The sequence below is a fragment of the Xyrauchen texanus genome, chromosome 20, assembly GCF_025860055.1.
Source record: "Xyrauchen texanus isolate HMW12.3.18 chromosome 20, RBS_HiC_50CHRs, whole genome shotgun sequence".
NCBI lineage: Eukaryota > Metazoa > Chordata > Actinopteri > Cypriniformes > Catostomidae > Xyrauchen > Xyrauchen texanus.
In genome coordinates this window covers 1,531,977-1,551,517 of record NC_068295.1, presented here as the reverse complement: position 1 = coordinate 1,551,517, position 19,541 = coordinate 1,531,977, and the positions used below count along the sequence as shown (strand labels likewise).

Sequence of the window (19,541 nt, the reverse complement as noted above, 5' to 3'; positions counted from 1 at the left end):
TCTTTGACGCTTTGGATATTTTGTGCAATGAACACAGAAACATCTTGATAACTTATAACATTAAAACGTAATGGATGAAACCGGCTGTGTCCAGTTGTGCTCACGGTGTCTGAAAGTGCTCACAATCCTCTACGAATCCAGCTCTGACCTGGCGGAGCTACAACTCGCAAACCAATAAATGTTGAATGAATGAAGCAGAGATCTCAACGAGTGAACCCTCGACTCGAGGACAGCGTAACACTCTTTGAAATGGACAGATAAAAGAGGGTGAGATTGCAGCACTCAGGTGCATGATGGGTATGCAGCTGAATGAACAGGTCCAGCCTTGAAAATGATTCTCATTGAGATGTACGAGCACGTAACCAAACCACATGTGTTTCTAACCACATTCATATGTGGTTTATGTGATCTGATCACAGAATGGTTTGGACACCATTTCGACCTGTTTGTAGGGTGACACCCGAAACGTATCTTAACACAGTTCGCTGGATTTTATTAGTGAATTAAAGATTAATCATGATCAATCTTATTATTTATTTTTTTTTAACTAATTTTCCATAATTAAGAAACCAGAACGAATGACTCTTATCAGCTTTTTTATCCCTTTATCTCCCCAATCTGGAACACCCAATTCCCAATGCGCTCTAAGTCCTGGTGGTGGCGTAGTGACTCACCTCAATCCGGGTGGCGGAGAACGAATCTCAGCTGCGTCCGAGTCTGAGACCGTCAATCCGCGCATCTTATGACGTGACTTGTTGAGCGTGTTACCGTGGAGACGTAGCGCATGTGGAGGCTTCACGCTATTCTCCGCGGCATCAACGCACAACTCACCACACGCCCCACCGAGAGCGAGAACCACATTATAGTGACCACGAGGAGGTTACCCCATGTGACTCTACCCTCCCTAGCAACTCTTCTTTTTCTCTCACAAAAATGAAAAATCCTTCAGCTGGGGACAGATGTATTCACATCAGGGAAGTTGTTCTATTTCCCATGGGGAAACGACACCACAGAGACCACAGGGGAGGTTAACATGTGGAGAATACGTCACATGGACTTACCAACCAGAAGTACCACATGTGGAAAGAAGCCACCCCTCTACAAACATGGTGACTGGTGGGGACCAAAGGAAGACACAAGTTTGCCATCAGGAAAACCGTATCTTGGAAAATCTGTCACATGGGGTTAACCACGGGCAACCAACACATGTGGAGCACCTATCCCAGTACAGGGTATACTAATGCAAGTACTGGGCCTGCCATCGAATTTCTCCTCCGAATTCGCCTGCCGCAGGGCTGAGGAAGAAAGACATCCAGGGTTAACCTGTCCCAGGAACTCCTAGCGCCTCTAAGGAACCTGATGATCAGGTCGTGCTTCTCCAAGGACTTACCATCCACCGCATCGTGGTGTGTCGCTATAGTGCCCACATGCACATTCAAGGTGGAGGGGGACAGCTGCCCCTCCAACCTCTCTTACAGGAAGGAAAGCACTGACCCGACTGCGCACCTCTGGGTGTCTTCACTTCTGGAAGAACACCAATTCGTGAACAGATGCCACTTCAAAGCATACAGCTGCCTCGTAGATGCAAAATTCACTTTTACATGGTGTTTGAACATAAACGTGTGAACAAAACCACCCTATAGTGATAAAAATCCACCCAATCCTTTTTTTGAATCCCCATTAATCATAAACACTGTCTCGGAACAAGCCGTTCACAGATTCTGTACAAAGTGATGTCACTTTGTATAGGCCCCGCCCACGACTGTTGATGGACACTGCCGACGGACATGTTTGTTTGTTGGTGTTGTTTCGTTATAGTGAAAGTTGTAACAGTATTTGTGTGTATGTGTGTATGTTGCTCATCCATCATTGCAAAACTGCTGAAAAAAACTCTACAACTAATAATTAAATGTATCAAATAACCATTCGGAAACTTCCTGTTTCATTCTCAAAGTTGTTCCTTCAGACGGAGTCTCTCCCTCATCAGTGTCTGACTCCGGTTCAAACATATCGGGCTGAACTTCACTATATTCACTGTCAGTCATATTGCTTATGATGTCTAGTTATCCCAAGCAGAGATGTCAAAACGCCGCCCTATTCTGGATACGGGACGGGGAGCACCAGCTCATTTGCATTTAAAGACACACACACACAAAAACAGATAATTTTATTACCACCCAAAAATGGGCATTTTCAACATGGTATAATAAATGATCTGTCGGGTATTTTGAGCTGAAACTTCACAAACACATTCTGGGGTTACCAAAGATTTAAATGACATCTTGTGAAAAGAAGCATAATACGTGCCCTTTAAACTATGAAAATACATTTTAAAAATACTTATTAGTACATGTTTAAAACTATGATCATCTATAAACCCCCACAATTAGTAGAGGGGGGGGGGGGGGGTGTTCGGTTACAAATGGGTGGCGTTTATAAATCAAGTTAAACAAATCCATCATTAAGTTCCTGTTTGCATTACAATGTTTATCTAGACTGACACCATTATACGGGTTGTACGCATTTGTACTGCAGTTCATCTGATTCTGAAGTCTAGCAGTGTCAAATAGACAGGTGAAGTCACAATCTTAGCTAATGCACCTGTATGGCTCTGTTGATGGATACGGCTCAATTGACAGAGCAGCGCGAGTGCAAAACAGGTGCGTTCTTTACTGACAGACCGGTCTCAAGCTCTTAAACGCGCACCTCTGATCATTGCAGCAATTGCTGCATTGAGCAAAATAATACAAATATTGAGTTTTCTGGTGACTGGTGTTTTTTTTTTTGGTAACACAAAATGTCCACTTTTAAATTATGTCAGGAGGGACTGGGGTAAGGGAATGAAGTAGGGGGGCATTCGTCAAAAAAAGGTTGAGAACCATTGAGCTCAACAAAGAGTAGAATAAACGTAAACAAAATCTGAATCCAGATCATCTGTCCTGATTCTCCTGGACCTTTCTGCAGCCTTTGACACCGTCAACCATCAGATTCTGCTCTCCATCCTCTCCTCGCCGGGCATCACAGGGACTGTGCTTGACTGGTTTAACTCCTATCTCTCAGGTAGGTCCTTCAAGGTAGCCTGGAGAGGTGAGGTGTCCAAGCCACATCAACTACTTACCGGGGTACCTCAGGGCTCAGTGCTTGGGCCACTTCTCTTCTCTATACACAACATCACTGGGACCCATCATCCAGTCACATGGATTCTCTTACCACTGCTACGCTGATGACATGCAACTCTACTTGTCTTTCCAGCCCAACGATACCACAGTGACCGCTCGAATCGCTGCCTGTCTGACAGACATCTCAGCCTGGATGAAGGAACACCACCTGCAACTCAACCCAGCCAAGACCGAACTCCTGGTCTTTCCAGCCAACCCTGCTGTTGAACACAACATCACCGCGCAGATTGGTTTGACTACAGTAACGCCTTCCAAAACGGTCAGAAATCTAGGGGTAACCATTGATGATGAGCTAAATTTCATGGACCACATCTCACAGACTGCAAGATCATGTAGATACTTCAATATCAGTAATATAAGACCCTTCCTCTCTGAACATGCCACACAACTGCTCGTTCAGTCCCTTGTCATCTCTAGACTGGACTACTGTAACGCTCTCATTGCAGACCTTCCTGCATGTGCTATTAGACCTCTCCAAATGATCCAGAATGCAGCAGCACGTCTGGTCTTTAATGAACCTAAGAGAGCACATGTTACGCCACTCTTTGTCTCTCTCCACTGGCTGCCGGTTGATGCACGTATCATGTTCAAGGCTCTGATGCTGGCATACAGAAGAGTCACTGGATCTGCTCCAGCATACCTAAAATCATTCCTGCCGAGCTACACGCCCACCAGAATCGGCTAATGAACGTTGCCTTGTTGTACCAACACAAAGAGGCACCAAAAGACTTTCCCGGACTTTCAGCTTCATCGTACCACGTTGGTGGAATGACCTTCCCAAGTCCATCCGTGAAGCTGACTCACTCTCTGTCTTCAAAAAACGACTTAAAACGCATCTTTTCCTAGAGCACTTAACTAATCACTAACAAAAAAATAAATAAATTGCACTTGTATTTGTTTTGAAAACTATTCTGATGTTAGTGAAAGTTTGTAATATGGCACTTTTCGTACCACTGTCTCCTTAAGATTGACTGATTCGCTTATGTTTTCCTCTTTTGTAAGACTCTTTGGATAAAAGCATCTGCCAAATGAATAAATGTAAAATTTCAATATTTATTGTGTTTTCATAAATTGTGACTATTTCACAATTTTGGTGTCATTTCCTGCACACAAGACAATTCTACCCCTAATAAAGTTCAGAATCAGAATCAGAAAAAGCTTTATTGCCAAGTAAGTTTTTTACGCATACAAGGAATTTGTTTTGGTGTTGTAGGTGCGTGTCACACAATCACTAAATATATGAAACAAGAATTAAAATATAAGTAATATAAATATAAATATGTCCACGCAGTATCAATTAAAAGTAAGTATAAAATAAAGAGAGCAGAGTAAGTAGAGTGGCATGTAGAGCCAGTGGTGGCATGTGGAGAGTGTCAGGGTGGGTACCGGGCCTTGTTGATAAGGCAAGTGGCGGATGGAAAGAAACTGTTCTTGTGGCGTGAGGTTTTTGTCCTGATGGACCTCAGCCTTCTGCCAGAGGGGAGTTATTCAAAGAGATTGTGGCCAGGGGTGGGAGAGATCAGCCACAATCTTTCCAGCACGCTTCAGGGTCCTGGAGGCATACAGGTCCTGGAGCGACATCAGATTGCAGCCAATCACCTTCTCTGCCGACCGGATGACACGCTGCAGTCTGCCCTTGTCCTTGGCAGTAGTAGCAGCGTACCAGATAGTGATGGAGGATGTGAGGATAGGACTCGATGATGGCTGTGTAGAAGTACACCATCACTGATTTTGGCAGGTGGAATTTCTTCAGCTGCCGCAGGAAGTACATCCTCTGTTGTGCTTTCTTGATGAGGGCGCTGATGTTCAGCTCCCACTTGAGGTCCTGGGAGATGATAGTTCCCAGGAAGCGGAAAGACTCCACATTGTCGATTGTGGAGTTGAGAAGGTGATGGGGGCAGGTGCAGGTGAGGCTGAGTTCTTCCTGAAGTCCACAACCATCTCCACTGTCTTTAGAGCGTTGAGCTCAAGGTTGTTTTGGTTGCACCAGGTCACTAGGTGGTCAACCTCCCACCTGTAGGCGGACTCGTCACCACCAGAGATGAGTCCGATGAGGGAGGTGTCGTCCGCAAACTTCAGAAGCTTGACGGACTGGTGACTGGAGGTGCAACTGTTAGTGTACAGGGAGAAGAGCAGAGGAGAAAGAACGCAGCCCTGGGGAGATCCAGTGCTAATGGTCTGTGAGTCGGAGACGTGTTTCCCCAGCCTCACATACTGCTTCCTGTCAGACAGGCACACTTAGCTGGGAGAGATTCTCCTGGAGCAGAGCCGGGATGATGTTGTTAAAGACAGAGCTGAAATCCACAAACAGGATCATGGCGTAGGTTCCTGCGGAGTCCAGGTGCTGGAGGATGTAGTGGAGGGCCAAGTTGACTGCATCGTCTACAGACCTGTTGGCTCTGTATGCAAACTGCAGGGGGTCCAGGAAGGGGTCGGTGATGTCTTTGAGGTGAGAAAGCACAAGGCGCTCAAAGGATTTCATCACCATAGATGTCAGGGCGACGGGTCTGAAGTCATTAAGTCCTGTGGTCCTTGACTTCTTGGGAACAGGGATGATAGTTGAAGTAGCTTACACTTTATGCATTCTAAATACACAATTAAATCATATTTCATAAATCTTATTTTTTCAAAAGTTAGTGTACTTGTTAAACAAGTGGACAAAAGTGTCAGTGAAGAGCATGCTTGAGACAAAAAAAGAAGAATCAAGGGAAATATCACTTTAAATTGGCCATCATTTCCAATCAAGCTGTAATTTTGCCCCAAAAATGTGAAAAAATATGATGTAATTGTGTATATTTAGAATACATAAAGTGTAAGCTATGAAATTAGACTTAGCAAGACTAAATAGTCAGTTCTTTTATTTAATAAAACATTAAAAGTGTCGTTTCCATCAGTGTCATATCCAGCACAGAATTCTATTAAACAATAACACCCTAATAATTATTCCTGGAACTGGATTAAACAGCGTGGGCTATAATGTGCTGTATTTGACAAAGTGGGGGGAAATGCTCATCCCAGTGTTTTGGGAATTTCTGGATGTCATAGAGGTTTTCCTGAATCCTTCTAAGTTATGCCTGCTATCTCTCTTCTTGGCTGCCTGGGCCAATACACCAAATGACCACTACAAGAGTCCAAATCTGACTAAAGATTTTAATCTACTTGAGACTGACCGCTCACTAATGGGATGCAAAAGCTCGTCAAATAACACGAATACCAGCTGGAAAAGGACGAGCAAAACCATGCATTAATTTAATAATCACACACATACACACTTCCTCTTTATGTTGTCCATATTGTCATTTCTAAAGCAGATTGCTTGCAGAATGTGAACATTTACTGTGTAGTTTACGGATTAAACAAATATCTTAAAGCATGTTACTGACAGAATAAACAAACACACAAATGACTGCTGAAATACATTAGAGATGCAGTTTTAATCATCTTTTCTTCACTATTCCATCAACCCAGAATCTTAAAGCCAAAACACACTTTCTTAGTCAATCAGAGCAGATGCTGTTTGTCTTTTCTTCATGTTTTTACTGTCTCAATCAAGTGGCTTTGCTCATTTTAAGTGCTGAATATCTTACCAGACTCCATCAAGATCTGGAGAATGTGTTTACAAATATGTTGGTGAACAATCAATGCAGATATTAAATTAAAGCAATAAGGGGTTGTTCTTAGGCACAATGCGAAGTGGAGTGCCTAAAATGGCAATTACAGCAATATGAAGAAGTTTATGAGATTTGCATTTCCTGAAGGAAATACCATTGATTGTAAGACAAGAATTATTTTAAACTTTTAGGTACGTTTGGGGGTTTGTTCTGTGTGTTTGGATAGTATTAGATTGAATTTTTGATGCACTAAAATGTGCTGCTCAAACTGTTCGGAGCAGACTGGAATGATAAGGGATCTTGTTAAAACTTAAGCCACTAGTTTATAATGCTGTGATACTTCTCTCTCTCTCTCTCTCTCGCTCTCTCTCTCTCTCTCTCTCTCTCTCTCTCTCTTTCTCTCTCTCTCTCTCTCTCTCTCTCTCTCTCTCTCTCTCTCTCTCTCTCTCTCTCTCTCTCTCTCTCTTTCTCTGTCTCTCTCTCTCTCTCTCTCTCTCTCTCTCTCTCTGGAATATGTATAAATGTAGACGGTCATGTGTTAATATATTTATCTGATGTCACAAAGTTTTTATTTTATGACTAAACTCTCAATATGTATTCGGTCTGTGCTTCGTCGTTAAACCCTTTGCCCATCTGTAAGATGTTTAGCATGTTTTACAGTATGGTGAACAGAAAATAATAATATTTAATAAGTTATGAAAACGGAACACTTCTAATTTGTCTTTAAAAAGCACTTGTTGGTCATATTGCCGACTGTACATGCATTGTAAAGTCCAACTTCTGTGCTTAAAATTACACCAATTTTTGGATGGTCAAGCGAGTAGTTAATTTGATGTTAATTTTATTTGTATTACTTTTTTTTTTACATCAAATGAATTAATATATGACAAATATATGGCGGATATATTCCAAAATATTTACTATTTAAAAGTAATTATTATATAAATACTTAAAAATTACTGCTCAGTGTGTGAGGACAGAATACAGGAGTCACTCCCGAAATTGCATTTACTGACACAGTGTTAACCAGAGCAATTTTTTGCCGTCTTGCCATTTTTGACCAAATTAGTTTTAGCGATCGAAGTAAAATCTGAATAATGACGTACAATGATTTTTAACACATTGAATGGTTTGGATGGTTAGTGTCCATAGTGTAATGACTCTTACCTGGCTAAGCTGACCCATGGGTGACCCAGAGACATTCACAGTGTGACATCTGAAGTTCAGGAGGGTTTTCTGGTCTGACCCGGTAACACTATCACCCTTGTTGTGTCCAGCATCTGCCACAGGGGGCGCTATAGGCTCACGCTGCATTACAGTGCACAATAAACCAGTGACACCGGCCTGTCGGATTAAAAACGCCTCCAGAGCGATGTTAGGAGAGACCTGCAGTGACAGAGAGGGAGATGGATGTGATTTTGACCTACTTTTCTTCCACTAATTGCTTGTTGGAAAATAAAAATCATTCATTGTACGAGGGTGCCTCTGTGTGAGTCTCAAGGACTGTTTCTACAAATATATATAAACACAAAACAAAGTCTTGATTAATGGTTTTAATCTGTAACCTACATTAGTAGAATATCCATAGACCAGAACGGGGGCGTAGATTCCAGTTTTTCAGTTATTCAGAATATAGAGGGACAAATTTCAATGTCTTTTATTATTAAGTCTTTTGATTTTTTACTCTGGAAATCGCTGGTTTTGAAGCATTACCTTAGAGATGACAGTTGTGTCTGTGTTGAGCGCGAGATCTGCGATGCGTTCCACACACTGGACCACACGCGTACATGCGCGAGTCTCGTTCTGAGCCATCCAGAGAATGTGTTCCTCCACCTGCATCATGTTACTCGCGATGTCAAACACGTAATCGCCCAACTACAGACACACACACACACACACACACACACAGAGATCTGGCTCTTATTCATACAACTCAAAAGGAACATGCAACATCTTCTATTAAATTAATACTCAGTTTGAGTCCCAGGGTTTTTATAGTGTTCTTTGGCTGCTAAAGCATTTACTCTTATAATTTAAATATGCTTAACATCATAAAATGTCAAATTTTATGTTAGCGATATCTAGCAACACTTCTGTCTTTTATTTTTGGACGTTCACTATTTAATATAGAACTATCATATACACACACACACGCACACACACATACACACACACGCGCACACACACACAAACAGACACACTCACACACGCACACAAACAGACACACACACACACGCACACACACATACACACGCAAACACACACACACACACATGCGCACACACACACAAACAGACACACTCACACACGCATTCAAACAGACACACACACACAAACAAACAAACAGACACACACTTACAAACAAACAGACACACACACAAACACTTGCACACACACACACAAACAAACAAACAGACACACTCACACACACACACGCACACAAACAAACAAACAGACACAAACACACACACAAACAAACAGACACACACAAACAAACAAACAGACATACACACACACACATATTCAAACACACACTTACAAACAAACAGACACACACGCACACACGCATATACGCTCACACACACACACACAAACACTTGCACACACACACTCTCACACACACACAAACAAACAAACAGACACACACACACACACGCACACAAACAAACAAACAAACAGACACACACACACACAAACAAACAAACAGACATACACACACACACACATATTCAAACACACACTTACAAACAAACAGACACACACACACACACACACACACACACAAACAAACAAACAAACAGACACACACACTCACACACACACATATTCACACACACACACCTACAAACAAACAGACACACACACACAAACACTCACACAAACACTCACACAAACACACACACACACATACAAACAGACAACACACACGCACACAAACAAACAGACACACACACACACACATATTGTCACAGTTCTGTCCTAGACCGTGCCATTATCTGCCCATGTCTGTCTTTGTATGAGCACATGGTTTGGGTTATATTCCCTGCCGTGCGCTCTTCAGTCTATTTTGTTTCATGTCTGGAGTGTGGTGTCCTTAGCAACCAAATTGGCCCGGTTGCTAGGGAGGGTAGAGTCACATGGGGTAACCTCCTCGTTGTCGCTATAATGTGGTTCTCGCTCTCGGTGGGGCGTGTGGTGAGTTGCGCGTGGATGCCGCGGAGAATAGCGTGAAGCCTCCACACGTGCTACGTCTCCACGGTAACGCGCTCAACAAGTCACGTGATAAGATGCGCGGATTGACGGTCTCAGACATGGAGGCAACTGAGATTCCTCCTCCAACTGAGTCCACCACGAGGACTTAGAGCGCATTGGGAATTGGCCGTTCCAGATTGGGGAAAAAACGGGAGAAAATTGACATATTTATACGATTAAATAAAACGACGGTTTTCACTGGCAATAGGGAAAGTGGTTGGAGTGTGTAGCAAGACCACATCATTAAATTCATGTTAGCATCTAGCAAAAAAAAAGTGCAATTTTTTATTGTCGTTTAAGTTCATACGTTTCAAAATGACAATTCCTGTTGTTATATAGTATAAAGTCAAAAGACAACTATTACTAATGCTGCGTTCACATGTCAGAATTACCACCTTTGAGTCGTACAAACAGATTTACACTTTTACAAGAACTATGACTCGTTTTACACCAGCAGAGAAATCAAAAACACAGGAGTCAATCCCCATAAATGGGATATTCATGAAAGACTGCATTAACGTCTAGTACAAGCCATCACAATGATACAAGGACACTGAAATTCAGCAGTTCCAATGAAGATGCAATTAAGATTATCCTCTGTGGGTGATATGGAGAATGTTTTTCTTTTATTTGAATAATTCATTAACAGAGGAAAAATGACTGTAGGGAGTAAAACCATTTTCATATTGTTCCTGCGACCTGTGACTGACCTTTGAACCATAGCTGAAATAAGTTTCTGCTGAATTGCCTTTTAAAGCCCTGCGGCGGCGAGTGAGCCGTATCAGTATTAAATGTGAGCTTATAGATGCTAATGCAGTCTGAAAGGACGCGTTTGAAGAGGGCACCATTAATTCGCCTGTGAGCTGAGTTGTGAATGCCTCATTCTGTTTCTAATTTAACCATAAACCAAACACAGCCTTGATGTAATCAAACACACCTATGAATTAGTGTTCATTTTAAAAGGTTTTCATTTGAGTCATTACGTCTTTAGTCTTCTGGCGAAAATGTCCATTTAGTCAATATTGCATCGTGCTCATGATAGTCATACATTTTTAGTCAATTTTACTCGGACTAAAATGGCATATGATCATAATAGACGAAAATAGAATTTTAGTTCTATTGCACGAAATGACAAAAACATACTGTATCAAACTGTAACACGCCAAACTTTAACCAAATATTTCAACAGGCTTCTTATAAGCTACTTACAATTATTTAAACATGCATCAAACATATTAAAGATGAATAGGTTTAACCTTATTGGCTATTCAATAAAGGTCGACACCTCGGCTGTTCACGGTCAATCAATTACATCATACAATTGCAAATGCAAAATATAGCTGCTAGCAGCAATTAACAGGTTTAGAAGTTTGAATATTTATTTTAGGAATTATCGGCTTTTGGATACACTTGGTCAAACCCACATGATAAATGCAACCCCTAAATACCTAAATAAATAACTAAAGTTCAACTTTTCTTTGATAATTATTGACCTAGGGAGTCCTAGATGTAGTTATAGCAGATAACATTGAATAATATTACATTTACATTTATTACATTTATGCATTTGGCAGACACTTTTATCCAAAGTGACTTACAGTGCACTTATTACAGGGACAATCCCCCCGGAGCAACCTGGAGTTAAGTGTCTTACTCAAGGACACAATGGTGGTGGCTGTGGGGATCAAACCAGCAACCTCCTGAGTACCAGATTACCAGTTATGGTGCTTAGACCACTACACCACCACCACTCCAAAACACATTAATATACAATAATTTACACATCATTTATACAGCCATTTTGCTGGAAAATTATTGGCTGCTGGCGGCCATGTTTTTTTATTTGTCTGAGTCATATTGTAGAATATGTTAGCATTTGGACCCTACAAGACGCATACCAATTTTCAACTTCATTGATAATACAGTTGCAGAGTTATGAGCATTTTTTAGTTGTAGCGCCCCCTATAGGCGAATGCTTTTGAAATGTTGTAGGCAGACTCAAAATGTGTTGTTGTACCCGTGTATCAAGTTTCATAACATTTGGCAGATATTGGTCAATACCATAGACTGTAAAAAAAGATGGCCGACGCCCCTTCGCTCTTTTCCATTGGTGAGAACTGAAGCCACCATCGTCCCGATATGGCGCTGACATCTTGGGACTTGAGTCTGCGCAGTTGCGATTTCGGGACCAGACCTGCGCAGTAGTGAGCAGGAAGTAAAGCCGCGAAATCAAGCAAGCACACGCCCCTGCACTTTTGACTTATGACTTATGACGGTGTGAAATAATTAATTATAGAAATGTAGATATTAAATTTAAAGCTCCAATCTCCTCAGTCCTCCGAAGATCCCGAAAAAAAGTCAGTTGGTGCTTCAGTGACTACTTCACTCAGAGAACCTGTCAATCACAGCTGTCAATCATGATGTCACAGCAGCGTTTTTATAGCATCAAATAACTAAAAACAAAATTATTTTGAAAACAAACACTTGAAATGACATCAACGTGATAGAAACGACAGTAAATGACAGAAACTATCTTTGGAAAAAAGATATGTGAAGTGTCATTTCATTGTTTAGTTGGTCTCACGTCCCGTTGAATAACATGGGGAGGCGGGGCTTATGACCTATACTAGGACCAGCCACCGGGGGGCGATCGAGATGTTTTGGCTTCACTTTTGAGGGCTTGTGCAGCACGCTTGGTCAATACGCACAAAACGGATGACGCCTGACCAATTCGTTGGCTTATATTTTCGCAACGCTTCGATGGGTCAAAATGTTTTCAGGAGGATTCATAGTAGACACACACTAATTTTTGTGAAAATCAAATAATTTTTATTTATTCTCCTTTATCCTAGGAGGAGTTCGAAAAAGTTGCTTTTTAAGAAAATTTGAATAGCGCAAACATTTTATAAAATGCCATAAAATGAAGATATACATTTTGTAGGTCTTGGTGCAAGGAATTGAGGAAAAATAATTTTGAGATTATTCAACTCGGTTGCGGAGTTATTGGTGAAAACGTAAATGTTCTTGTTATAGCGCCACCTTGTGGCTGATTTTCATAAAACTTGGTACACAGCCTCATTCTATCACTGTATACAAATATCTCAAGTTTCGTAACGGTCGCCATTCAGATTTGATGTTATTAGCTGCTGAAAAGTGATTGGCTGTTGGCGGCCATGTTTTTTATTTGTCCGACTGATATTGTAGTATATGTTAGCCTTTGGCCCCTACAAGATGCATACCAATTTTCAACTTCATTGATCAAATGGTTGCGGGGTTATTAGTGTTTTTTAGTTGCAGCGCCCCCTACAGTATAGTTTCGTAACATTTGGCCTTTTCGTTTGGTAGATATTGGTCAATACATACAAAATGGACGACGCCAGACAATTCATTGGCTTATATCTGCGTAACGCTTTGACAAATCAAAATTCCTTTGATAACTTTTTGTCAGGAGGGTTCATAGTAGACACGCCAATTCTAGTGTGAATTGGACATACGGCGTAGGAGTTAGAAAAAGTAGGTTTTCCAAATTATGCAAATTAGCGTTAACATTTTCATGACGGAAATGAAATCGGTGATATACGTTTTGTTCGACTTGAGCCAAAGAATCCAACGATGTAAGACACTTGAGTGTGCGACAAACGGTTTAGGAGTTATGGGCCAAAATGGAGAAATGATCACTATAGCGCCACCTTGAGGCCAATCGGGCCGAAACTTTGATACACCGTAGTACTCCGGGGGACTACCTTCTCTCAAAGCTTCAGCTCTCTACAACTTACGGTTTGGACTGCATAAACAGTTTTAGGGCAGAATAATAATAATAATAATAATAATAATACAAATCTTTACAATTACGCACTTATACAATTGAACCCTAATAAGCAAATATATGTTAACCTCACTTCAGTAAAAACCAACACTTCTATAAGTTGAACCTGATGAATATAGGAGAACTTATCATTCATTAGGGGGCAGATATCTGACATTTGGTGGAAAAAAGAAAAATCTTATGACTTGAAAATTATGAAATTTGCATGTTGTAAATTAATTATTTGATTTTCTAACTTTAAGTGTAGATTTGCATTTGGGTATATATTTAGACCAAAATTGTAACTATTATTTGTTAAAATTTAGCATATTTTTAATTGATTTAAAGTGTCTGTTTTTGAAATAATGTATAATACTGTATGTTTACTGTCAAACCTGACCATGGTGTTACAAAGAGAAGACATACAGTAGGATAAGCATTTTGTTAGCAATCATTAATCTTCACTAACTCAGAAAATTACAAGAAATGTAAGTGCAGCGTAGTTCTCGCGGGAAGGCTAGCAGCTGTACATCATTGCACCATTAGCTGGGGAACTCCTAGCCAATCACATGTAAGCCATTGCTTTATAAGTCAGCTCAAAATCTATCACATTGCTGTTTCAGTGTGCTAACACAGCAACCTCCTCCACCCCACCATCACCTGTTGAGTCCCGTCCTGAACGGGGGTAGGCTCCTCGCCCCTGCCTCCTATCTCTGGCAGGATATGACGGTTCCGAGTACAACTTCTTTGGACCGCCAGATGGGGCTCACACCAAAGAGAGACATTACATTTCTGTTTTATATTCATCAAATAAATGTCATCTTAAATCTCACTCAAGTCTGCGAGTCTTCCTGATAGAAAGTTAGTTTACTGTTTCTTTGTTTCCAAAACAGAAAGATTCAATGTTTTGTCTGAAAGGTGCGGCTCCCAGACATTAACATGTTCATTGGGGCTAGTCTCACCCATTCATTTGTGTGTGTTTATGTTCAGCATTGTGGCAGATTCATTGATTATATTAGACACGTAAAAAAACAACTGTGTCTCCCATTCATTTCCTTTCGGTCATATTTGACCGCAAACAGCAAAGTTGTCGCTCTTATTTGACAACCACTTACACTCATCGAATCAAGTCCAAAGTTGTTTTTGCATGTCCAGATTGCAAGTCTAGGAAGTCACAAAGTCTTGTACCACTCTTGATTGAGGAAACCAATTTTATTACTAAAACAAATCTGAAATCGGTCAAAAATGACCGAGCAGCCCAGGAATGTTAATATGCAAGATTATGAGTGAATTAATGTTTTGTATGTATATATTTATATAACGCTTTACTGAAAACTTCAAACTTTAAATAGTGAACAAGGGGACTCTCCTCAACATCCACCAGTGTGCAGCATCCACCTGGATGATGCCACGGCAACCATAGTGCGCCAGTACGCTCACCACACACCAGCTATTGGTGGAGAGGAGATAGTAGAGTGATAGAGCCAATTAATGGTCAAAAATGACCGAACAGCCCAGGAAGGTTAATATGCAAGATTAGACATCAGGATGTGTCTTTTTTGTGTCATCTTTGTTATTTCTGAAAACAAATATGTGTTGTTGCAATTTTGTGAAAAGCTTCTTGCTGTTTCTTCAGCATCTCGCGCCACAAGCACTGCATTGTTAAGTCATCGTCCCACGTTAAAAGAACGGCATCTTTCTTAAGGCCTCTACATTCAGGTCCATTTGTTGCACAGCATCTTGCTTTTTATTCACGCAGGACCGCTTATTGTGTGGTGGTGGAGTAGTGGACTAAAGCACATAACTGGTAATCAGAAGGTTGCTGGTTCGATCCCCACAGCCACCACCATTGTGTCCTTGAGCAAGACACTTAACTCCAGGTTGCTCCGGGGGGATTGTCCCTGTAATAAGTGCACTGTAAGTCGCTTTGGATAAAAGCATCTGCCAAATGCATAAATGTAAATGTAAATGTAAATGTATTGCATTAACACCCCCAAACTCAACCCATGACCTTGGCTCTCAACACCAAGGTCATGAGTTCAATTCCCAAGGATTATACAAAGGCTACTGAAAAAATGAACAGCTTTGAATAAAAGCGGCTGCCAGACATATAGACACGTATAGAGTATATTTCTGGTCTAAAGGTCACTTATAGCGGAGGCTACTGAACCTTAGTTACATAATTAACACAAATGTCCCCCAAGGTTCTCTTTATTTGCTCAGCTAAACCCTCCAGCAGCTCTTCTAGTGTCCGCCAGTGCTATTAAAATGCCAAACGTGTTCACTGAACATGTGTACGTAATACTTAAAGCTGAAAATAACTGATAACAGTGTGCTGAGACTCAAATTGCATCTAAATTGCATAGTAGCAGACCGCTGACTCTAAGAGAGACGCACAAGTGTACAAGGTCTAGAGCTGCAGAAACTGAGTCACAGCTGCAGAAACATGCATCATTTATACAAGAAAGTCTATAAATGTGCACGCTATAGTCAAACCACACGCTGAACGGTTAAAAGACCCCGCTGGAATTGTTTATAAAAGCAACGAGCCACAAAAGGCTGTTACAGTGTTTTTACCACGGATCTGATTATTACCTCTCTGATACGCTCCACCAGCCGCGTGATTCTTTCTACAAGGTGTGTGACAAAAATGACATCCATCATGTCTCCGAAAAGCGCCGCCCTGCTGGTGAAAGAGGAGAGCTGCTGCGCCAGAACCAGAGCGTTAGAGACGTTCACTGGTATCTGAGTGAGAGAGAATGAGGTTTTAATTATGAAGATTGCAGGACAGGAAGCAAAGTACTTTTTCGTGCAATTGCAGATGATGGAGACTAAAGCTTTTACGTTTCAAAAAGGACACAAAAGCAGCATCAAAGTGTGGTAAAAGTAGTCCATACGACCCGTGCACTACATTCCAAGGCTTCTGAAGTGATAAAATATCTTTGTGTGACGAACAGAATTAAATGCATGTCGATATTTACACTCTTGTCTGTCGTGGTCGCTGTAAATGTTCAGAGGGCCTCATTAATGAAACACGAGAAAAAAAAATTACGTTTGTTAAGCCGATCTTACGGAAATTCTTGCATTATATTCTTGCATATATTAAAACTTTATTACATACACACATTTTAACTAACAAATCTAAAGGGTATGTGTGACGCTACTGTTCTACCCGCTCCGTACGGGACTCGAACCAACGTCACCGGCGTGGAAGGCAGGTGCTCTAACAAGGAGGCTAAAGGCTACAGCCTCTAGAGTCAGTTGCTAGTGCACCTCTTGAGGTCAGGAGAGTGAGGTTTACACACTGCACAGCTATCTACCAGCTGGCTCCCGTTACATACGCAGCATTTACTAATTTGCTGGAATGTTTAACGTGTAAAAATTCAATTTACACACATATTTAAAAAGGTTTCATGATTAAGGCCAGCTGTACGTAAACGTCCCATGTGAAGATGCGTCAGATATTTTACATCCGTATTCCACAGACAAAAGAAAGCAAGTTTAGAACTACACGAGGATCAGTAAATAATGACATCATTTTAATTTATGGATGAACTAACACTTTAAAACCAGGTGTAAATCAGGCCAAAGAGCTTTGAACAATAGTCAGATAATTCTTGAGCTGAAGACGTTTTTCAGGCTTTAACAAACACGAGTGATTCAGCAAATCAGGACGAGTGGAGCTCATTTAATCAGGTGCGTCGAGTCACAACCGGTTTGAGTGGGATAATGGCCCTTCAGAAGCCTGGTTTGCTACTAATTTACATCATTTTGGTCTCTTAAGACTTAAAACTCCACATGCTGGTGTTGATGATGATGATGGGGACGATGAAGGTTACTGACCTGTGTGAGTTTGTGCAGGCTGCGAGTAAACTCGCTTGCATAAGAGCACTGGTTATAGTCATCCTCCACCCATCGGCCTGTGCGGTCACACCTGCGCAACGCCCTTTTCTCCAGAGGGGCGGAGCTAGAGCTAGGTACCGTGCACGGCAGGAAAGCGACGAATCCAGCTAACGTCTTCGGCCACCTGTAACGACACATCGTCAACTCTCAATATCATACAACAGTTAAACATATTTCTGATTCCTAGTTCACTCAGTAATTACACTGATTTCAGTCGCCCTAAAGTGAATAAGTCAAGAAACACTCCAACTGATTCAGTGGCAATAACTCATGAGTTTGGAGACTTTCCGGATGTTATTGATTTCTTCTCTAAAAGAACAAACATTTACATCCTTTATGTGTTTGTGCCACTAAATATGTTTGCTTCAGATGCCGTGGACACACCTGTAGTCCCCCTTGTTGCCGCTGACCCTCTCGGCAGAGCAGTACAACGCAGACATGTCCAACACCATGATTTCCATGCCGATTGAGCTGTTTCCACGGGAACTGGATACATGGCACTGCCAATTACCGGAAACACTGACATCAATGTTGGACAGGATGAGCTCACTGCAAGACGGGAGTGAGAAAACACACACTTGAACATGTGCCCATTATATAAATCTCTTCTGACTGGCCTCACTACATCCTACTGGTTGCCAAAAAAAAAGAAGAAGAACAAATCTCGTTCCCATTACTGTAATGGCAATCAGAAAAAGAAAAAAGAAAAAAAAACTTTAATGGTGAGGTATTTATATAACATTGTCATTTTCTGGGGGTCTGGGTATCTCAGCGAGTATTGACGCTGACTATCACACCTGGTGTTGTGAGTTTGAATCCAGGGTGTGCTGAGTGACTCCAGCCAGGTCTCCTTAGCAACCAAATTGGCCCGGTTGCTAGGGAGGGTAGAGTCACATGGGGTAACCTCCTCGTGGTCACTATAATGTGGTTCTCGCTCTCGGTGGGGCGTGTGCTGAGTTGTGCGTTGATGCCGCGGAGAATAGCGTGAAGCCTCCACATGCGTTACGTCTCCACGGTAACACGCTCAACAAGTCACGTGATAAGATGCGCAGATTGACGGTATCAGATGCGGAGGCAACTGAGATTTGTCCTCCGCCACCCGGATTGAGGCGAGTCACTACGCCACCACGAGGATTTAGAGCGCATTGGGAATTGGGCGTTCCAGATTGGGGAGAAAAGGAGAGAGAGAGAGAAAAATATCCCAAACATTGAAGTTCCATTAAGGGCCTGAATATAGACTTTTTCTTTATTTATTATATATATATATATATATGAGAGAGAGAGAGAGAGAGAGAGAGAGAGAGAGAGAGAGAGAGAGAGAGAAAGAGAGAGAGCGAGAGAGTAGTGTAGTCTAGGATATACACAGGCATATGCCATATGCCCACCTATCTTTCTTAGAATTGTGGGTATGCCTACCTAAATTAAGTGATTAGTAAGTAACCTTTATTTAACCAGGATAAAAACTTGAGATAAAAATCTCTTTTACAAGAATGACCTGGAAAGTACACAACATGACATGAAAGTACAATTTACACCCTCACCCCCACCAAAAACAAAGACAAACAAACAAAACTAAAAATAAATCAGCTAAAGGGGACAGAACAAAACAATGAACAAAACAATGATCAACTCCCATGTTAGGGCTGGGAATTGAGTTTGATACATTTTTGGCACCATCCGAATTGCCTCTAAACAATCAAGTATCGAAAAATGTCTTGTCGTTCGGTACCAAATTTCGATGCCTAAGGGTTTAATCTCGTCAACGTCAGTGATAAGCATATAGCATGCTAG

The 19,541-nt window shown here is 41.4% G+C and overlaps 1 protein-coding gene and 1 long non-coding RNA gene across 2 annotated transcripts in view; one reads left to right on the top strand and one right to left on the bottom strand.

Moving 5' to 3' along the window:
• Window positions 1-14,624, top strand: part of LOC127660833 (uncharacterized) — a 50,143-nt gene extending 35,519 nt beyond the window's left edge. The window contains exon 3 of the long non-coding RNA XR_007972699.1: window positions 14,471-14,624. This is a non-coding gene — a long non-coding RNA (uncharacterized LOC127660833). The remainder of the gene's footprint in view (window positions 1-14,470) is intronic.
• The window catches only part of LOC127660790 (adhesion G protein-coupled receptor A3-like), a 222,840-nt gene that overhangs the window by 123,535 nt on the left and 79,764 nt on the right, over window positions 1-19,541 (bottom strand). Inside the window, 5 exon segments of the mRNA XM_052151208.1 lie at window positions 7,958-8,176; window positions 8,504-8,665; window positions 16,443-16,592; window positions 17,691-17,874; window positions 18,135-18,299. Coding sequence (XP_052007168.1) covers window positions 7,958-8,176; window positions 8,504-8,665; window positions 16,443-16,592; window positions 17,691-17,874; window positions 18,135-18,299 — 880 coding nt within the window.